This window comes from Anabas testudineus, chromosome 11 (genome assembly GCF_900324465.2).
Source record: "Anabas testudineus chromosome 11, fAnaTes1.2, whole genome shotgun sequence".
Lineage (NCBI taxonomy): Eukaryota > Metazoa > Chordata > Actinopteri > Anabantiformes > Anabantidae > Anabas > Anabas testudineus.
Window position 1 is genome coordinate 21609139 of NC_046620.1, and position 20840 is coordinate 21629978.

Genomic DNA, 20840 nt, shown 5'->3' on the forward strand with positions numbered 1-20840 from the left:
AAAAACGGACTAATAATAATAAAATAGATATAAAGATTACTCTGAGGAGCTGAGAGGTCAAAAGTTGACCAACAACTTGCAAAGAAGGAATTTTCACATACTCAAGTCAAAATGTTGACTTAATGTTGTTTCATATGGTCACACAAGGTCAAAAAGTTTGGAAGACACTGATTGTGATGATTTCAAATAAATAAATGGCAAAGAGCACTTTAGTCAAAAGTAACTACTGTCCTATTGTTGGCTACTGTTAGTGTGAGCGACGCTTCTGTACGAGTAACACTGTCATCAACTGTTGCACCATGTCCATGGTCCCAGATGTTGTAAAGTAATATGTATTTATAGCTAATTCTGCTGCCTAACAAATGACCTTTTGTGGTGTGTTATTTATCACCTTACACAGATGCCTTTAAAATGTAAAAACGACTGTGTTTGACAAAGTAAACAGAACAGAGATTTCATCCCTTTCATGAAGAGAAGTGTGTGGAACTATTACTAAGATGCAGAAACCTGGATGTTAACGTTAAGTTCTTGTTTTTTATGTAGCTACCTTATATTTTAAACATATATAACGGCTGAAGGTCAATATAACGTTAACTATCGAAACCCAATTTGGTTTAAAGCGAACTTAGTATTTTTAATATATTTATAGTTTGTTTGTTTTTTTCATTTAGTTTCGGGTAAAAACATATTAACCAAATACAATCAGGTAAATATCTGATATTAGGTCGACGTTAATTTATAGGAATAAAGGCTTCGCTACTGTGGAGCTAACGCCGCAAACAATTAATAAAAGACCAGCTACAGTTCCGGCTAACAAGTCCGTCAAACAGCATGCTAAACCCATGAAATCCTGAACTACAAATAAAACAGGTATATCGAGCCATGCGACAGTGACATTCTAAGTTTAAGTGGCTTTTAACAATCAACATACCTTAAATATGACAAATTAAATCAACCACAATCTCTGTTCCAAGCTAACGTTAGCGCACCTCAATGACGTCTCAGTGTGCGACGGCGGGAGTTAAAGGACCCCGCAGCGTGTAGCCGTGCAGATGGCCTCAACGAGATTTACACATTGAACGGGTTCGTAAGTAAATCAGGTTTAAAAACAGATGTCTGTGATGTGAAGAAAGTTGAATATAACGTCAGATGACTTCAGGTATAACCGCGTGCTAAAGAGAAATGTAGTTGTGAAGTTTATTAAATGGAAAGTTTAACACCGTCATTAACAAACAGCTCTGAGTGAGTATTTGAATTGGTATTTTTCAGCCCTAATAACTTACTATAAAGATCACCCGCAGTCAATTTGAACTAAAGTGTAGACACAGTCCAAACCCTGAACTCATTAATGATCGTTTGAAACTCCCTTTTACTTAGACAACAAGTGAATTTAGGCCTGTTTCTAGTCTCTGTGCTGGCTTCCCAGAACCAGCATTACTAGTTTCTCCTCGTCTCCTCACAGAGATGTCCTGTTTTGGAGGTGATCCGAACTTCTGCCCAGACTGTGGAAACGTCCTTCCTCTTCCAGGGACACAGGACACGGTCCGTTGTCCCCGCTGCTCTTTCTCCATCCCTGTAGCAGGTACTGACCTCTGTCAGGTCCTCTGTGGATCCTAGTTATACTCATAAAGGACTGCTTTCCTTTGAATCATGCTGTACTGTAGTACCCATGTAAGAACCTACACCGCTCTCTGCCCACCTTCATTGGAAAGAATGAAAATAAAATGTCAATCTAGATTTTAGGCACACAGATGTTTGATAATACATAATCTTCTACAAGCGTTCATTTTATTGTCCAGAGTTTGCAGGCCAGGAGATCCAGTCTACAGTTATCTTCAACCCTGTGGAGCAGTCATCAGTGGTTCTGGAGGACGAGGAGGACACTGAACTGAAGGGACCTGTGGTAAGAAGACAGCGTCTGCTGCTCAGTTACTGCCGTGTATGACTGTAGCAGCTGTTCATTCTGTTAACAGGGCCTTCTTCTTCTTCTTCTAGATTGATAGACGCTGCTCTCGTTGCAATAAAGAGGGGATGGTTTATCATACCAGGCAAATGAGATCTGCAGATGAAGGACAGACTGTCTTCTTCACATGTATACACTGCAGGTAATCAATCTGTGTGTTTTCATTCACGTTAGTGACCATGATCCAGCTGCTGAACCTCACAGGTATCTGTTATAGTAGTACAGGGATTAGGTATTAGATATGCATAGGTAGAACACTGTGCTGTGTGCTGTATGTGTGTTACCAGATTTTAATTGACCTTCAATTTGAGAACAGTTGTGTGTGACAAAAGGTGGCAGGCAGTGAAAGAAAGGAAGGATCATTATAGAGCAATGTATGAATGAAAAACAACTTCACTTAAAGTCTGACGACACAACTTATTATCAATACGTCAGTCTCCAAGCAAACATTTGACTGTTTGGACACAAAACTCTGCTCTGTCTGATCATCCTGTGATTACTCACCTGCTGCATTTGTAAGCAAATTGTTCTCTGATCACTGATATTACCTATTTCCTGTGAGAAGTCTGGTTAGTTAGCTGTAGGAAAGGTTTGTGCTGCCTTGTGGTCTTTGGCTAATCGTCTTGATTTGTGGTGTTACAGGCATCAAGAGAAGGAGGACTCCTGAGAAGAAATTAGCTTCAGTTTCTCCTTCTCTTACAGGGTGAAGAATGAACTTTGATTGAATGAATAAGTTTGTTTAAGATGTGACTTTTGTTTGAATTAAAATGTTATCAAACCTTCAGAAATGTTTTTTGCCCACTTAAAATATACAGTTCACACACAGAACACAATTGACACACACTTACAAAGCAATTTAAAGATTTAAATGATGTCTAGATAACTGACAGAAAACGAATCTACAACATGAGTTAAAATATAAAACTGAAATAAGGGATTGCATAAGTAAGTACCCCCTTTTTATTATTTATTTTTAATCATCATTGGTGGGGCAACCAGTTGGTTAAACAAGTAACACGATTAGTTAAATGGAGATCAGCTGAGTGTATGAATGTGGTTCAAGTGATGTAGTATAGTATCTGGGCACCTGTATCTGAAAAGTAAAGGAGATATGGCACCGGTGTAAATGTGCCTACAGCTAATGATCTTCAAAAACTGCGACACTGTGCAAGAAGGGACACCAAGAAACCTGTGAGTTTCAATCTTCACTGGCTGAGATATGTAGGAGACACTGTACATGCAACAACTGGTGCCCTGTTCCTGATGATATGGTGGCTGGATAATTATAGGAGATCAGACTCTTCGGAATTTGGTCAGATGGAAACTTGGTGTTACTGGTGAGATGAACAAGGAGACCACCATCCAGATCCCTATCTTACAGGGCCTTAGGAAGCAGGTACTGACCTATGTCCACTTGATTGGATAGTTACATGTCCATCAAATTTCCATCCACACCAGAGCCGAAGAAAACCTTTATTCAGCCACAACCAACTTCCCAGTAAAGTTGATTGAGAGACTTGCTGTCTGATGAGGTAGATGATGGTGTATACTTTATTCTCATTACAGAAGATCAAACAGGCAATTTGGAAATTAAGATTAAGATCAACACAAACAGATCGTATTAGTGATGCTGCATTAACCATTTCACTGGAAGCACATAATACATGATGCTCCCTACTGGTTTACTGTGGAGGGATTTAATTAGCATTACAAGATTAGATGATGATGTAGTTAATCCAGGGATATGAGTAGGAGGGTTGTGGTTTTCCTTTTCAACTGTTATTTCTCCTCTTTCAGTTTCTGCTGTTACTTATTTATTTTTGCACACGTTTTGATGGAGATGCAGCACTGCTGTCTGCAGATGCTTAAACACAAACCTAAAGTATAGAAGGAGAAGAGACGAACACAGACTCAAAGTAAAACTCCACTAACTCTTCCAGAAGATTTCAGAGGAATATTTCTGCAGCCTGGAGACAGCTCCAGGTGGGTGGTGCAGCCTCCAAGTGAACAGTTTTGTAGTAATCAACCTCCATCTATTCAGGTTACTTCACTGAGCGACTGAATGAAGGTAGATTACGTTCTAATTTATAGTTAACGTTTGGCTTGTGTTCTCATATTGTCTGTCTGAGGACTAAGGAGGGACAGAAGAGGTCTTAAATCCCAGCACACGCTGTCCACACTCAGCCCAGCAGGTGGCGGTACTGAGGTACTGGTACTCAGGTGGAAAACAGCAGAAGAGGACCAGGAAGAGGGACGACCAATAGGGATGCTCGCTTTGAGGTCACATGACCCGGAAACATGGCGGCCTAGTGAAAAGGAGCTGATGAAAACAATGCCGTTATTTTTCACATGCTGTAGGTTCAGAGTCAGGAATTCGTCGATATCATATCTGTTTTCACGGTAAACGTCGTATTTTAAGAAATGTATGCTCATACGTCTATTTCAAGTTCTGTACTTGTTTCGTTGTCATAGCAGTCTATGATGAAAACACACGCTAACTTAGCTGATACAGAGTTCTAGGTTTTGTACGAGTGGTGCATTGGGAGGTTACATATTTTTAATATGATCAGTAGGTTTGTATAAACGACGTATTGAGGAGGAGCACTTTAATGGAGTCTCTCTTTGTCTGTGTAGAAGATGAAGCTGCGGGTTCAGCTGCAGTGTAAGAATTTACATGAATACCTGAGAGAGCTGAGTCCTGAGATTCTGGACAGACTCTACAACCATCCAGCAACATGTCTGGCTGTCTACAGGTATGAGGACTTTAACTAGAGGTGCTACATATTTAAATAGATCAATGTTTCAGATTCAATGACTGATGAAAATAGCTATCTTTGAATCTGTACATGAAGTAAAAGTCTGAATATGTTAGATTTAAACCTTATTTATGATGCACACGTGGAACAAATCTGGACTAGACTTCGATCATCTTAATCATCTTAACAGCAAATTCAGTAGTGTAGTTTAAAGGAGAGCAGTTTTACTTAAATATGTTATATAGTGAAGAACTTGAACCATTTTAGGCAGACGTGCTTTGTCTTGGTACTGGTACTGATTCTGTACTGTGTTTAATCTATTGACAGGGAACTCCCGTCTTTGGCCAAAAATTATGTGATGCGTATGCTGTTCCTGGATCAGCCTCTACCTCAGGCAGCAGTGGCACTGTGGGTGAAAAAGGACAGTCAAAAGTGAGTGATTGTGCTCCTGTGACACTGTGTAACATTTCCTCCCCTGGCCCGTTCATGAGAAGTTTAGATATGCTAACCCTTTTGCTTTTTACATCCACATTATTTCTCTAAAATTTCTATTTTCCCTTTAACAAATATATCCTGCACTTCAATTTAATTCAAACCAATTTATTTATATAGTGCCAAATCACAACAAAAGTCATCTCAAGGCACTTGTAAGCACAATGTAAAGCTTACAAAACTGTACACAGAATTATATAGAAAAGCCAACAACCCCACTTGAGCAAGGTCTAGGTGACAGTGGAGAGAAAAACTCCCTTTAACGAAAGAAACCTCCATCTTATCTTATCTTATCTTATCTTATCTTATCTTATCTTATCTTATCTTATCTTATCTTTGTCATATTCTTTGAATATTCTCTTCAAGTTGTTCCATAGCATCTCCTTGGGGGTGGAGGTCTGGTCTCTGACTTGACCACTCCAAAAGGTGGATTTTGTTATTTTGAAGCCATTCTGTTCTGGTGTTTTGGGTCATTGTCCTGTTGCATCACTCAACTTCTTCAGAGTTTCAGTTGATGTACAGATATTCTCACATTATTCTGAAGAATTTTTTGATACACTTGGGAATTAATCTTCCCCCCAATCACTGCTAGTTGGCCAGGTTCTGATGAAGCAAACCAGACCCAAATCATGTGTCCTTCACCATACTTCACGTTGGAATGATATTTTCATGATGATATGCAGTGACCTTTTTATGCCAGATGTGGTGTTGTGGGTTCAATATAGTTTCATCAGACAACAAAACATCTTGCCAGTACTGCTTCAATGTACTTTTTGTCAAACTTCAGGTGTGCAGCAATGTTCTTTTAGCAGCTTCCTTCATGGTGTTCTGTCATAGACACCCTGCTTGTTTAATGTTTTACCTACTGTAGACTCATGAACACAGATGTTAGCCAGTTCCAGTGATGCCTACAAATCTTTTGCTGTCACTCTGAGTTGCTTCTTTACTTCATGATTGAGTGCTCGCCCACTTCCTGGTAGAGTGTAGTCACAGTACCAAAGTGTCTCCATTTGTAGATTGTTTGCTTAACTGTAAACTGGTGAAGCTTTTTTTTAAGTCAGCAATTCTTGATTGTAGATCCTCTTCTTTTGGTGAGGCATAGCTCATATAAGTGTATATTTCTTGTGCCAGGTTGAATTTGAGTTTAACAAACACAAAGGAGAAGTGATTTACAGGAAGAAAAACGTTGTTTGAATTTTCACTAGTTGCCTTTTGAAAAAAAAAGCTACTTTGACAGTGGAGTTAAATCAGTAACCACTCACTTGGTGGGGGTTACATCGTGTATTCTGTTGTGTGCATAAGAGCCGGCCTGAGATCTTAGCATCATAAATGCTTCACCCAGGAATTTCCACCTCCAACTCCGTCCGTCTCCCCTTTGTACAAGCTTTTTATTAAAGATGAGACACACCCTGAAGTTACAGATGTGGGTGTATGTTATGGTTACATGATGAATATAGGATGATCATATTGCAAGAAAAAGAACTCTATATAAAGATAAAACACTTGTAAGAAGCAAAGAAACTCCATACAAGGATAAAACATTTCTTATAGGCGTATAGCAACAAGAACTGTTCAACTCCAAGGCCGCTGACCTTTTCTGACCTTTCCTGTTTCCTGTCTGTGTGCAGAGTGCAGCTTCAGCACAGTACAACATGCTCTTGTTGCTTACAGGATTAAACATCACACACATGTATCCTTCATAATGACAATAAGTAAAAAACAAGAAATTATCCTTATGAGTGAAGTAACATTGTAATAAGAAAATTATAAATCAGTAAGTAAATCATTTTTACTCTAACAGTCTACTCTATGTAAAGCCCTGTTTCCACCAAAGGGACTATTCTTACCTTTTGTAATACCTCTACCTGTGTTTTCAGGTGGAGGAACCAGAATATAAATTTAGTTCTGGGTTGTAGTTCTACCCTCTAAAAGAATCTCCTGAAATGTCGCTATTTTAGGGGAATTGGGAATGTCCCTACTGGTGGACCTAAATTTACTGTAGTTTTATGCCCCAAAAGTAGTACTTTAGTAAAGTTCATAAACAAAAAGTCACTGCTTGGCCACATTTTGCACACTAGTATATTTACAAACCCTCTAAACATGTGACAAGTTACGTACTGTATTTGATATGTCAGCGGTAGGGAGGTAATGACACCAAGAACTGTGAGGTTCTAATAATTTAGCAGTAACCAAAATCTTGATATCAACATTTTTTACCCTACATGTAAGAAAAGGAGACAAACTTATTAGATATTGAGATGACATCAGTTCTGATGCTCTTGAAGGGTGGAAATCTTTAATTATTTCATAATAATAATAATATTTCATTATTAAGGTGAAAGTAAAACTGCAGCTAGAACAGCACAGTACATTCCTTCAAGATTGGCAGCTCCTTTATCATCTGTTTAGTGAGAGAAGAATAGTGAACTACACATTTCAGACTGACAAATAATTGAGTTCATTGTGTGTGTTTGTTTATTTGTTTTTTGTCTTTGGCTTCTACCTGCAGGGATCATGATGAATGTGTCTCAGTGTTGGCAGGACTCCGCCTCTGGCACAGTCAGCAGCTGCAGGGTGGTCTGCAGGGATACATCTTAAATCCAGTGTTCAAAGACAACCTAAGGATAGCTCTGCTCGGCGGGTATGTCTGCTACTTGCCAACACAGGGTCTAATAACATGAATGCACTACGCCTCTCTCATACAGTTTTAAGAAACTGTTAAATCTTGACAAAAACTCAGATGCACTGTGTACATGTTTTTCCAGGATTACATGATTTCATGTACCACACATGATAACTAATGCCTAGTTTACCTTAATTTTCAGCCTTAGCCACCAGGGACCCAAAATGTTAAAACATCACTCCTATTGTACAAACCTAGTCTTACGAAGTCAAACATTCAGTTGTATTATTGTATTTTTAAGCCGTCTCTATCGTCACACAGGGGCAGAGCATGGGCTGATGAAGGCAGCACTCTGGGGCCTGATCGCCATGCACGGGACATTGAGAGTCTGGACCGCTATGCCATGGAGCGCTGGGAGGTCATTCTGCATTTCATGGTGGGTTCTCCCAGTGCTGCCGTCAGTCAGGACCTGGCTCAGCTGCTGGTCCAAGCAGGCCTCATGAAAAGGTATGTGGCAGTTAAATGTAAAATGTTATATACTCTATAAAATGTCAATCCAGCTTCAGGACAGAAGGACTGATGAGTTCCAGCTTAATGTTTTAACGTTCCAAACAACACACTACTCTATAGCACATTCAATTTATATTGAGTTTTGGGAAAAAGGAGTTTGTTCTGTAACTCATGTTGTCCTGTCATTTTCTTTGTTTAAGTGAGGCAGGAGAGGCCCCCTACATCACCTCAGCAGGTTTCCAGTTCCTCCTCCTGGACACAGCATCTCAGCTGTGGTACTTCACTCTGCAGTACCTCAAAACAGCTCAGGTACCTGTGTGGTAGCTTTCAATACGTTGAACTAGTTGTTATCAGCCATTCAGCAAAGACTCTGAAGTCATCACAGCCAGTTGTTGCTCTGATTAGATGAACTGCTGCAGAGATTGTCTGGAATAAAATCCCTGCAGAGTTTTGGGTCAGGTCATCCATTTCTACTTACTTTGGTTAATGTCCTGTGTAATCATCACTCTATTTGTCCAAAGGAATATTTATTGCCCAGAGTAGAATATATGTAAAATGAAGGAGAACAAAGTGGCTGTGAACCGCAGCAGGGAGAACTCATCTATACAGCAGCTTGTAAATTCATCTTGCTCCTTTTTGTTCAGTCAGCTTCAGATAACTAATAATTTCCCAGTAAAGTAGATAATGAATAATGCTTAATATGCGAATGTAATCTCTAGCTGACCCAATCACACTTGATTCACTTCTTCTGATGAGACCCATTTTAATATAATCACTAATCACTTCAGTCAATCACTCATCCACTTCAGTTAAAGAGCGGCTATGAACAGAGGCAAAAATCCAAAGAGCTCTGAATTATTCAGATCATAAAGTGGAAGCAGCAGCTGTACAGGCGAAGACACACCAGTGTGTTATTATGAAAATAATTATACATTTCTCAAGTTAACTCTTCAAAAATGATGTTTCAGTCTGGGTTTGTTTATATAGCTGATATCACAAAAGATAACAGTAAGTGGGAAATGGTCTGCACTTAAAAGAAAAAAGTAGAATGTGAACCTTTTGAAATGTTGTGGTCTGATCTTTCATGTCTTTATTGAGAACAACCATAAAAACCTCATGGAGCTAAGGAATGTAAACCCCTTGGAATAATTACCTCAAAAAACTTAAATGTGTTATGCTTAAAAGCACAAGTTTGGAGGTGTGGACTAGAGCTTCTTTGACTGACAAAAACCACTCAAACATTTGAATAAAAGAAGAATCAAAACCAAAAAGAGATGCTATGGAACGACTTGCAGAGAGCCACACACGTCCAAAGAATATGACAGACCTAAAGTCGTTCTGCCTGGAAGAATGGGCCACAATTCCTGCTGAACAATGTGCAGGTCTGATCCAAAGCTACGGGAAGCTAGTCCCAGGGCTTAACATACAGTGGCAAGAAAAAGTATGTGAACCCTTTGGGATTACTTGGAGTTTTGCATGAATTGGTCCTAAAATGCGCTCCGATCTCCGATGCAAAAACACAGTCTGCTGAAAATAATAGTACACAAACATTATATGTTTTCATGTTTTTTATTGAACATAACATGTAAACATTCACAGTGCAGGGTGGAAAAAGTATGTGAACCCCTAGCCTAATGACTTCTCCAAGAGCTAATTGGAGCCAGGAGTGAGCCAACCTTGAGTCCAATCAGTGTGATGATATTGGATGTGTTGCTGAAAGCTGTCCTGCCCTTTAAAAACAGGTTTGGGTTTACTGTTGCAGCACTGTTGCTACTCTCCCTAGGCGTGGTCGTACTGTAAAGATGAATCCTAGAGTGTCAGCTAAAGACTTCTGGCATCTGTCTGTCTGAAATCTCTGGCACATGCTAACATTTTTGTTGACACATCTACAATAAGGAAAACATTAAACAAGAATAGAGTACATGGGAGTACACCACGGAGAAAGCCATTGCTGTCCAAAAAAATATTGCAGCACGTTTGAAGTTTGTAAAAGAGCACCTGGATATTCCACAGCACTACTGGCAAAATATTCTGTGGACAGATGAAACCAAAATTGAGTTGTTTGGAAAAAACACACAACACTATGTGTGGAGAAAAAAAGGCACAGCACACCAACATCAAAACCTCATCCCCACTGTAAAACATGGTGGAGGGAGCATCATGGTTTGGGGCTGCTTTGCTCCCTCAGGGCCTGGACGGATTGTTGTCATTGATGGAAAAATGAATTCCAGAGTTTATCAAGACATTTTGCAGGAAAACGTAAGACCATCTGTCACCAACTGAAGCTTCCACAGAGGATGGGTGATGCAACAGGACAATGATCCAAAGCATACAAGTAATTCAACAAAAGAATAACTTCAACAGAACAAAATACACCTTCTGGAGTGGCCCAGTCAGAGTCCTGACCTCAACCTGATTGAAATGCTGTGGCATGACCTTAAGAGAGCCATTCACACCAGACATCCCAAGAATATTTCTACACTGAAACAGTTTTGTGAAGAGGAGTGGTCCAAAATTACTCCAGGTCGTTGTGCAGGTCTGATCTGCAACTACAGGAAACGTTAGGTTGAGGTTATTGCTGCCAAAGAAGGGTCAAACAGTTATTAAGTCCAAAGGTTCACATACTTTTTCCACCCTGCACTGTGAATGTTCAATAAAAACATGAAAACATATAATGTTTGTGTACTATTATTTTCAGCAGACTGTGTTTTTGTATTGTTGTGAGTTAGATGAAGATCGGAGCACATTTTATGACAAATTTATGCAAAACTCCACGTAATCCCAAAGGGTTCACATACTTCTTACGTCCTGTCAACTAAGTTGGGCAGGCTCCTTTGTGAGGGGGGGAGGGGGGAATACCGTCCACGATATTCAAAATGTTCGTATACAGTGAGGGAAAAAATTATTTGAACCCCAGCTGATTTTGTAAGTTTGCCCACTAACAAAGAAATGATCAGGCTATAATTTCAATGTAGGATTTATTTGAAAACAGTGAGACACAACAATGACAAAAAAAAAATCCAGAAAATGCGTTCAAGAAAGAGTTATAAATTAATTTGCATTCCATGCAGGAAATAAGTATTTGGATCCCTAGCCGTCAGCAAGATCTCTAGCTCCCAGGTGGATCTTATACATGTAACGAGCTGACATTGGCAGGCCCTCCTCAGCTCGTTACCTGTATAAAGAGACCTGTCCACAGAAGCAATCAATCAATCCAGAGTCCAAACTCTTCACCATGCCAAGACCAAAGAGCTTTCCAAGGAATTTCAGGGACAGATTGTGGGACCACACAAGGCTGGAATGGGCTACAGACCATCGCCAAGCAGCTGGGTGAGAAGGTGACAACAGTTGGTGCAATTATTCGCAAATGGAAGAAACATAAATTAACTGCCAATCTCCCTCGGTCTGGAGCTCCATGCAAGATCTCACCTCGTGGAGTTTCAATGATAATGAGAACGGTGAGGAATCAGCCAAGAACCACTCGGGAGGAACTTGTCAATGATCTCAAGGCAGCTGGGACCATAGTCACCAAAAAAACAGTTGGTAACACACTACGCCGTGAAGGACTGAAATCCTGCTGTGCCCGCAAGGTCCCCCTGCTCAAGAAAGCCCATCTACAGGCCCGTTTGAAGTTTGCCACTGAACATCTGACTGATTCAGAGGAAGACTGGGTGAAAGTGTTGTGGTCAGATAAGACCAAAGTCGAGCTCTTTGGCATCAACTCAACTCGCTGTGTTTGGAGGAGGAGGAAGGCTGCCTATGACTCCAAAAACACCATCCCCACTGTCAAATATGGAGGTGGAAACATTATGCTTTGGGGGTGTTTTTCTGCCAAGGGGACAGGACAATTGCACCGCATCAAAGGGAGGATGGATGGGGCCATGTACCGTCAAATGATGGGTGAGAACCTCCTTCCCTCAGTCAGGGCATTGAAAAGGGTCGTGGTTGGGTACTCAAGCATGACAATGATCCAAAACACACGGCTAAGGCAACAAATCACTGGCTCAAGAAGAAGCATATTAAGGTCATGGAGTGGCCTAGTCAGTCTCCAGACCTTAATCCCATAGAAAATCTGTGGAGGGAGCTGAAGGTTGGAGTTGCCAAACATTGGAGAGGATCTGCAAAGAGGAGTGGGCCAAAATCCCCCCTGAGATGTGTGCAAACCTTGTGGCCAACTACAAGAAACGGCTGACCTCTGTGATTGCCAACAAAGGTTTTGCCACCAAGTACTAAAGCACGTTTTTCGAAGGGATCAAATACTTATTTCCTTCATGGAAATGCAAATTAATTTATAACTCTTTTTGAAACGCATTTTTCTGGATTTCTTTTGTCATTGTTGTGTCTCACTGTTCAAATAAACCTACCATTGAAATTATAGCCTGATCATTTCTTTGTTAGTGGGCAAACTTACAAAATCAGCTGGGGTTCAAATAATTTTTTCCCTCACTGTATATGCAAGCACTGCTCTCGTTGGCATCAGTCATGCGGCCCAACACAGTTAGGCTACTGCTGCCTAATGCCACAATTCTGTGTTTAAACTTTACAGCTTTGGTATGTAACACTATACAGTGCAGGTTGTGAGTTCTACTGTATTTTATGTTATCTTTGGTTTTCTAACGTACGCTGGTTCTCAGCTGAACAAGTCTGTATACATGATCTTTATTATGATCCTTTTTTTCCACCTTTGCTATAAGAAGCCTGCAGAGGTCGGTATTGCGGTCATGGAAATGGTTTGAGCATTCACTAGCCTTTATTGCCACCTTGTAGGCAGACCTTGATCACCTCTACAGGTAAGAGGGCACGTTGGGTATGTTCACTCAGGACAAACATTAGTACTGGCTTGGCCTTGTATCGAGACAGTCTTAATACAATCTCCAGCTTCTGTAGCTAACTCCACAACTATAGTGAACATCAAACTATCAACCGTTGCTAAATATCCAGCAGCTCTTCTGCAGAAACTCAGCAATATGCTCTTAAATTAGACACACTAAGAAAAAACTCCAGCGTCGAGAGGTTTCTCCACCTGGACAACCGCATCGATGTTCATGTAGTGCACACACTGCACATACCCACTTGAAGGAGGAGTTTCCATTCTACATTTAAACACTTGAAATCCTTATCACTCACAAACTCAACACAAATTAGAACATAGAGGTTGAAAATGAAATTGCATTGCTAATTGGAAGTTAGCCGCGTTGAAGACTACAGTATGTGGATGGAGTCACTCGAACATTTGGTAATGCAGGAAATACTACAACACAACGTCTCCATGAGCTCTTTTCTTTGCTGTAGGAAGAGACAGATGATGGGCACATTATTGTCCACAATATTACCAATTAATCATGAATACTTACAATTTAAATAGATGAAGATTAGTCTCTTATCAGTGTGTATTTTTTGATCATTTAAAGATTTATTTTGAGAAATATAAATTTACATACAGAGTAATTACACAAAGGTTGCATAACTTGTTAAAACCATTCTTCTTATTGTTATTAATATTATTATTGTGAGTGTTAATTAATTACACCTTTTATAGGAGGTGCTAAATTTGGCCTTATACACAATTAAAAAAAAAAAAAATAAGAGAACACTTAAATCACACATCATGTCCTGAAGCAATTCAAGTTGAAAATCTTTACTAATGCACATTGTATACTTGTGTTCAGTAAAAATTAAAGGACTGCATTTGAAATGTGAATTATTGAAATCACAGGCTCAGTTCAGTCAAGTTGTGTGAATTTCATCACAGCAACTCATACGGTCTCATACACTGTATGGCTCCCATGTGCTTGTATACACCCCTGACAATATCTGGGCATGCCCCTGACGAGTCAGCAGATGGTGTCTCGGGGAGATCCAGACCTAGATCAGGCTCCAGGATCACCACCAGGCACAACTACAGATGGTCCAGAAGCTCGCTGATGCCCTGATCCAGGTCTGGATCATCATGTTCCTTGGTGGTGTTGGATGCATGCATAATGTCCCATAAGGGCTTAATCTGATACAGGGCTGTGTGAAGGTTATTGGCATTGATGCTTTCGTCATCCAGGAACTGCCTCCACACACTGTACACATGACGTCAGGCACTGTCTTGCACTGTCTTGCACTAGAAGGAACCCAGGGACCAGAGAGGACGTCAAACCCTCACACCACCCACATGAATTCCGTTTCTGCCATCTTGGTCAGAAACATGCTGGAGATTATTTGGTACTCTTCCTGTTTCTCCTTGCACAAAGAAGCAGATACCATCCTTCTGCTCCCCTTTATGTCCTGTCCAACTCTCCTGGTGTGACGACCATGGTATCATCTCCCTGCTCCTAAGACTGTGCTGAGAGACACAGCAAATCTTCTTGTCACTGCACATATGGATGTGCCATCTTGAGTTAACTGACTGCGCTGCAGACACTACCCGATGCTATCAGAAGTAACAAGCAAAACACAAAACTTGTGAAGAACCAGTCAGGGACGATTAGCAGAGCTTTTGTCTGTGGCCACCACGTGCAAAACCTTCCCTCTTTCGGGTGGTCTTACTTTTACCTCTCAATTGCATCTGTTACCCCTTTCATTGCAGCTGCTGTCTCATATGCTTTTTAAATGTAAAGTTTGACGTCCTTGAAACTGAACTGACTTGATGTTCAACTGTGATGATTAAGTTATCCCTTACCTTTTTTTTTAGTAGTGTATAGTTTGTTATGCGTTTATGTTCATGTTAATGACAGTCAAACGTCCAGTCTTCCAGAGATGAAAAATAATTTCTCCCCTCCCATATCTTGTAGGCTTTTAATTTAATATCAGATATAATTTAATGTGAAAATATAAATGTATGAATGAACCAAAGTACATTATACTGAATGTCAGTCAGGTCAACTCCATCCCAAGGCCAAGATTTATTTGTGGTTGTTCTTTAAAAACCTGCTTTTACAGTATGTGAGAATGTCTGCTTACATTTAGTTTATGCTATGCTTTGTCTTTTGCAGTCCAGAGGGATGGACCTGGTGGAGATCTTATCATTCTTATTCCAGCTGAGTTTCTCCACCCTGGGCAGAGTGAGTGCACAGCTGTGTGTGTGTGTGTGTGTGTGTGTGTGTGTTAAAAAATTGACAATGTCATAATGCAGTGGTATGAACTATCCCATTTTTTTAGTTTCTACTTGTTATTGATTATGCATTGCCTGTGTACCTCAGGATTACTCAGTGGAGGGCATGAGCGAATCTTTACTCACCTTCTTGCAGCACCTGCGGGAATTTGGACTGGTCTTCCAGAGGAAGGTAAAATACTAGGAAGGACAGGGGAGATCCAATAACAGCTAAGCTACTGTTAGCAGCACCATAAAGCAGCAACATGGTTTATCTGTTTATGTGTGACTGACATTTGGCAATAGAACATGTTAATTGAAGGCCCATAAGAAAAAGTGTATTACATGAAAAATGTATTCATTATAGTAGCAGCAGAAATAACAACAAGTTACAGTGTGTACAATTATTGTTATGTATTCAAGTTAGTGTTCCCTTTCAATTAATCCTCTCAGCATGACACCAGAAAGTATAGGAAATATTTACCATGGTTTCTATTGTTGTATTTCACTTCTCTCTGGGCTAGGCTTATATACTGTATATAACACATTGGTTCTAATCAGGCGACTGCTTCTATGTTCGGTAACCAAAATACAGATTTCCATTGTGTACTTTTTGTGTCTCTTGCACTGAAATAGAATACTTCTGCTACTGTGAACATGTCCTACTTGCATCTCCTGTTGTGTGTTGCATGTGTGAAAAAGCAAAATACTAAAAACAAAAATACATACATTTAAACTGGGTGGTCTAGTGATTTATCATGTCTGCATGATAAATCTTCCTGATTTTCACACTTATCATTGAGATGTTAATATTGCTCAAAGATAACCTCAGTAAAAACAAAATGCAGTTTTGTAAATGATGAATTAATTTATTAGGGAAAAAAGCTGTCCAAACCTGCCTGGCCCTATGTGAAAAAGTAATTGCCCCTTTGCTGCTTCGCAACAATGACTCTTTCACATCTTTGCAGGGAGATTTTGGCCCACTCTTCTTTGCAGAATCACTTTAATTCAGCCCCATTGGAGGGATTGTGAGCATAAACAGCCTGTCTGAGGTCATGCCACTGCATGATTGAATTTAAGTCCGGACTTTGACTAGACCACTTCAAAACCTTAATTTAGCTTTTCAATTCAAAGGTGGACAAACTGATGGCCGGACACTCTCCAGGACTTTCTGGTAGAGCTCAGAATTCAAGGTTCCATCAATTATGGCAAGATGTCCAGGTCCTGAAGCTGCAAAGCAGCCCCAGACCATTACACTACAACCATCATGTTTTTTCGCACCACGAAAAAAGTTCAGCTTGTGTCTCATCAGTTCACAGAATATTCGAACACAGGCAAGTGAGGTCTACAGTTCTATAAATTTTGTTCTTGTATCTTTTATGACCTCCTGGATCAGTTGTTGTTGGGCTCTAGGAGTAATTTTGGTGGACTGGCCGCTCCTGACAAGGTTCAACACTGTTCCAAGTTTTCTCCATTTGTGCAGAATGGCTCTTGCTGTGGTTAGGTCAAGTCCCAAACCCCTTTCCAGACTGATACATGTCTTTAGGTCATGGCATGATGTGTTCAATCCAAAAAAAAGTGGTTAATCACATTCATGATTTAGCAAGAAGGGGGCAGTTAGGGCCCAAGGGGGCCATTACTTTTTCACATAGGGCCAGGCAGGTTTGGAAGTTTTTTTTACTTAATAAATGAAATCATCATTTAAAAAGTGCATTTTACTACATAAAATACATTTTATATTTACTCTGGTTATCTTTGTTTAATAATAAAATTTCTTTTGTTCACTTAAGTGCGTCAAATTCCTGGATCCTACAATTCCCATAATTCAATCTGATAGCATCTCTTCATGAAATCTTTCTTTTAAACACCTCCAAGTTCTAACGTAGGTTAGGGTTAATCTAATACTGGTTGTCTATGCATTAGCAATAACAACTGGATGTGACAGTGCTGAATTTACAAATGTCCACTAACAAACAATGACTTATATTAGCAGAAATTGCTGCGAAGAAAAAAGTTATATGAAGTATAAATAGTTCTTCTGTCATCAGAGGAAGTCCAGGAGGTACTACCCGACCAGGCTGGCCATCACTTTGGCTGCAGGAGTCACTATCACTTCTGCCTCGTCCTCCTCTACTAGCATGGCTTCTACTCCTGGTACTGGAGACGCAGGCTTCATTGTGGTAGAAACCAATTATCGTATCTACGCCTACACAAGTATGTATGAATGCTGGAAGCTTTGTGTGTTGGATAACTCTAAAAAATGCATTTCTTACAATAATGAAGTACCTACTAATACAGGAACCACGGCTGCCATTCCAGCCAACTTGTTACAAAGGAATTGTGAACTGCACCACAGTATAATTGTTTCTATAATGTTTATCACTTATTTTGATCACTGTCATATTTGTGTGTCCCTCTCAGACTCAGAACTTCAGATTGCTCTGGTGGCTCTCTTCAGTGAAATGCTCTATCGCTTCCCAAATGTAGTGGTAGCTCAGATTACAAGGGAGTCGGTCCAACAGGCCATCGCCAATGGCATTACTGCACAACAGGTACTACTACGACTAAACATACTGTACTGACACAGGGGAAGTTAAGAGGTATTTAATAATAATAATGTAATAATACTTTTTTAAATTTTGTTTTAAATTTAATTTTATTAGAAGTCATCTCAAGGCACTTTACAGTGTTTAAGGTTTAAGACCTTACAGAGTATGATTGTATATAGAAAACCCAACAACCCCTCTTGAGAAAGCACTAACAGTAGAGAGGAAAAACTCTTTAGATGAAGAAACCTCCAGCAGAACCAGGCTCAGGGTGGGCGGCTATCTGCCTCGATCGGTTGGGGTGATTGGAAAGAGGAGAGAGAGAAAAGAACAGCAGGCAACAAAAACAACAAGCAGCAAAAACACTGGACAGGTTGGTAGAACCAGTAACTGGACTCTGGAGATATACAGCTCCAAGGAAGAGGATACCTGCAGAGGAGAACAGAGAGGAAGAAGCACAGGTTCCCCAGCAAACTAATCAATAGCAGCATAACCAAGCCATCTATAACTACAAGCTTTATAAAAAGGAAAGTTTTAAGTCTAGTCTTAAATGTGGAGAGGGTGTCTGCCTCCAGAACCTGAACTGGGAGATGGTTCCACAGGAGAGGAGCTTAGTAGCTAAAAGCTCTGCCTCCCATTCTACATGTGGAAACTCTAGGAACCACAAGTAAACCTGCAGTCTGAGAACGGAGAGTTCTGCTTGGAAGATATGGAACCATGAGGTCTTTAAGATAAGATGGAGCCTGATTATTAAGTGATTTATATGTGAGGAGAAGAATTTTAAATTCAATTCTGGATTTTACAGGGAGCCAATGGAGAGAAGCTAACGTAGGAGAAATATGATCTCTCTTGCTAATTCCAGTCAGAACTCTGGCTGCAGCATTTTGGATTAACTTGCAGGCTTTTTAATGAGTTATTGGGACATCCCATTAATAATAAATAACAATAGTCCAGTCTGGAAGTAACAAATGCATGGACTAGTTTTTCAGCATCACTTTGAGACAGGATGCTCCTAATTCTAACAATGTTTCTTAGGTGAAAGGCAGTAAAAAAAGGCAGTTCTACAGATTTCGTGTATATATAAAATATGTCTGCAGACATTTGCATTGATGTGCTCTTTCTGTTTCTATACCCTCTACAGATTATCCACTTTCTAAGGACTAGAGCTCACCCCATCATGCTCAAACAGGTACATCACACCTATTATCTCACATTAAATTCTAACAGTTATGACTAGTCCGTACAGCATCCTCATCCTCAGTCTCTGTACTTCAGACCCCGGTGCTGCCTCCAACCATAACAGATCAGATCAGACTGTGGGAGCTGGAGAGGGATCGACTTCAGTTTACAGAGGGTGAGCGTGCTTATTTTTCAGTGTGCATCTGCAAGCATAGAGAAAAGATAATTGTCTGGAGTCACTGATGTTAATGATTTTAATTTCTTTTTTCATAGTCTAGTAAATCATCTCATTGTTTTCTGCTCTGCTCTTGTTGTAATTTGCTGTTTCTACCAACACTTGATCCACATTTACTTGTCAGTCTGAAGGTTATGACTGACAAGACGTTGGCCTCACAGTGTTGTACACTGTAATACAGCTGATGAGTATTGACTTCTCCTCACCTGTCTTGTGTTGTTGACGCCCGTGTCTCCTTCAGGGGTGCTGTATAACCAGTTCCTCTCCCAGGCGGACTTTGAGGTGCTGCGAGACCGAGCTCAGGTTGGACCGTGTTTCCCAACTGTCTAATAAATTTAATTAATAATGTGGTTTAGTCATCTAGAATTCTGAATAATTGGCATTGTTTCCATATGTTCTGCTCACACAAATTATTGTTACAATTACATTTTATTCATGGATTTCTAAGGATCACAGTAGCAATTATACATGTTTTTCACTGACAATATTAAAATCACACATTCACTCCACAGCCAAATGTATATGGACAGTGGTGTTCACTAAAAGTTGGGTTTCATCATTTTTATCAGCTATAATATTACAGTAATCTACAAAATAAAGAGTTACTAGGATTATTAACAATAGGCCCAATGATAAACTGCAGCCATGCATATGTCTGTATGTATTTAATAAGACTGCATCCCACAGGTTAGCTATGGTTTCGTAAATCTACTGAACCCCCTGACAAATGACACCATTTGTCATATTGACAATTGATGCTTGTTTAGTTGGTGAACTCTACTTTGTTGAGAATGAATGTTACCACAACTCTGGTAATAGAACAGTAGAAGGGTAATAGATGGCTGGAGCTGTAATCAACCACATGTTTTTTACTTTGGGTATTTAGAACCTCCCAACCCCTCTATTTACTCTGTCCCTTTGTCCTACTCTTCTTCTACATTGTCTAAAAAAAAACACACCTCTCTTTCCCTGATACCGATTTGATCACAATCATCACCTCCTTGAGCCTTTCAGCAGTTTTCATTTGATGACCTTTAAACCTGTTTAATTATTTGAAGTTCTGAACATGCTGCTGTTTGTGGTGCAGGGTCTGGACTGTTTGGTGTGGCAGGACGTGGTTCACAGGGTGATGGTGGTGACGCCGCAGGGACACAGTGAGGTCAAGAGATTCTGGAAACGACAGAAGTCTCACACGTAACAGGAGGACGGGAAACGAGTAGCAGTGACATCACATGTGAGGACAGCGAGTCCTGGGATGGCAAGTGTTCCTCACTGTAGGAAAGTGGAGATGATATCATTATTTTCTGTTTCCATGTATTTTGGAATAAACTGTAAGAAGTAAAAAAAGAAAAACTTGCATCACTGTTTGTTTCTCTTTCTTTTTTGAGTACTTGTATAATTTCCAGATAAGCCATTAATGAAATACTGTGTAATAATAAACCAAGGTCTGAGTATAGG

The 20840-nt window shown here is 40.0% G+C and overlaps 3 protein-coding genes across 7 annotated transcripts in view; 2 read left to right on the forward strand and 1 right to left on the reverse strand.

The window, feature by feature from the left end:
• ddx39b (DEAD (Asp-Glu-Ala-Asp) box polypeptide 39B) overlaps positions 1–1005 on the reverse strand; it is an 11583-nt gene extending 10578 nt beyond the window's left edge. The window contains exon 1 of the mRNA XM_026347482.2: positions 932–1005. The gene's annotated coding sequence lies outside the window, so the exon portion shown is untranslated. The remainder of the gene's footprint in view (positions 1–931) is intronic.
• znrd1 (zinc ribbon domain containing 1) lies at positions 990–2745 on the forward strand. Of its 3 annotated transcripts, none has more exons than XM_026347485.1 (5): positions 990–1083; positions 1463–1582; positions 1800–1903; positions 1996–2105; positions 2606–2745. In XM_026347485.1, exons 2-5 carry the CDS (start codon positions 1465–1467, stop codon positions 2628–2630), a joined length of 357 nt encoding a protein of 118 aa, XP_026203270.1. In that variant the 5' UTR covers positions 990–1083; positions 1463–1464; the 3' UTR covers positions 2631–2745. The 3 variants fall into 3 exon arrangements, with proteins under 3 accessions (XP_026203270.1, XP_026203269.1, XP_026203271.1); XM_026347484.1 differs by having other exon boundaries at positions 1045–1159; XM_026347486.1 differs by lacking the exon at positions 990–1083 and adding an exon at positions 1095–1242.
• A 1487-nt stretch (positions 2746–4232) lies between these two features.
• Positions 4233–20739, forward strand: gtf2h4 (general transcription factor IIH, polypeptide 4). 3 transcript variants are annotated; one of them, XM_026348613.1, is made up of 14 exons: positions 4233–4363; positions 4598–4716; positions 5047–5151; positions 7721–7852; positions 8156–8341; positions 8545–8653; positions 15325–15393; positions 15532–15615; positions 17471–17636; positions 17844–17974; positions 19110–19157; positions 19244–19322; positions 19624–19685; positions 20470–20739. In XM_026348613.1, exons 2-14 carry the CDS (start codon positions 4601–4603, stop codon positions 20578–20580), a joined length of 1398 nt encoding a protein of 465 aa, XP_026204398.1. In that variant the 5' UTR covers positions 4233–4363; positions 4598–4600; the 3' UTR covers positions 20581–20739. The 3 variants fall into 3 exon arrangements, with proteins under 3 accessions (XP_026204398.1, XP_026204400.1, XP_026204399.1); XM_026348615.1 differs by having other exon boundaries at positions 4254–4317; XM_026348614.1 differs by having other exon boundaries at positions 4260–4386.
• Positions 20740–20840: the final 101 nt, after the last annotated feature.

Bases quoted from the DNA above. Each gene is read 5' to 3' on its own strand.
- znrd1 (XM_026347484.1), top strand. The intron at 1,583-1,799 runs GTACTGACCTCT...TTTATTGTCCAG, and splicing joins TTTCTCCATCCCTGTAGCAG to AGTTTGCAGGCCAGGAGATC. The intron at 1,904-1,995 runs GTAAGAAGACAG...TTCTTCTTCTAG, and splicing joins CTGAACTGAAGGGACCTGTG to ATTGATAGACGCTGCTCTCG.
- gtf2h4 (XM_026348613.1), top strand. From the start codon at position 4,601: ATGAAGCTGCGGGTTCAGCTGCAGTGTAAGAATTTACATGAATACCTG. The intron at 15,616-17,470 runs GTAAAATACTAG...TTCTGTCATCAG, and splicing joins GACTGGTCTTCCAGAGGAAG to AGGAAGTCCAGGAGGTACTA. The intron at 19,323-19,623 runs GTGAGCGTGCTT...TGTCTCCTTCAG, and splicing joins TCGACTTCAGTTTACAGAGG to GGGTGCTGTATAACCAGTTC.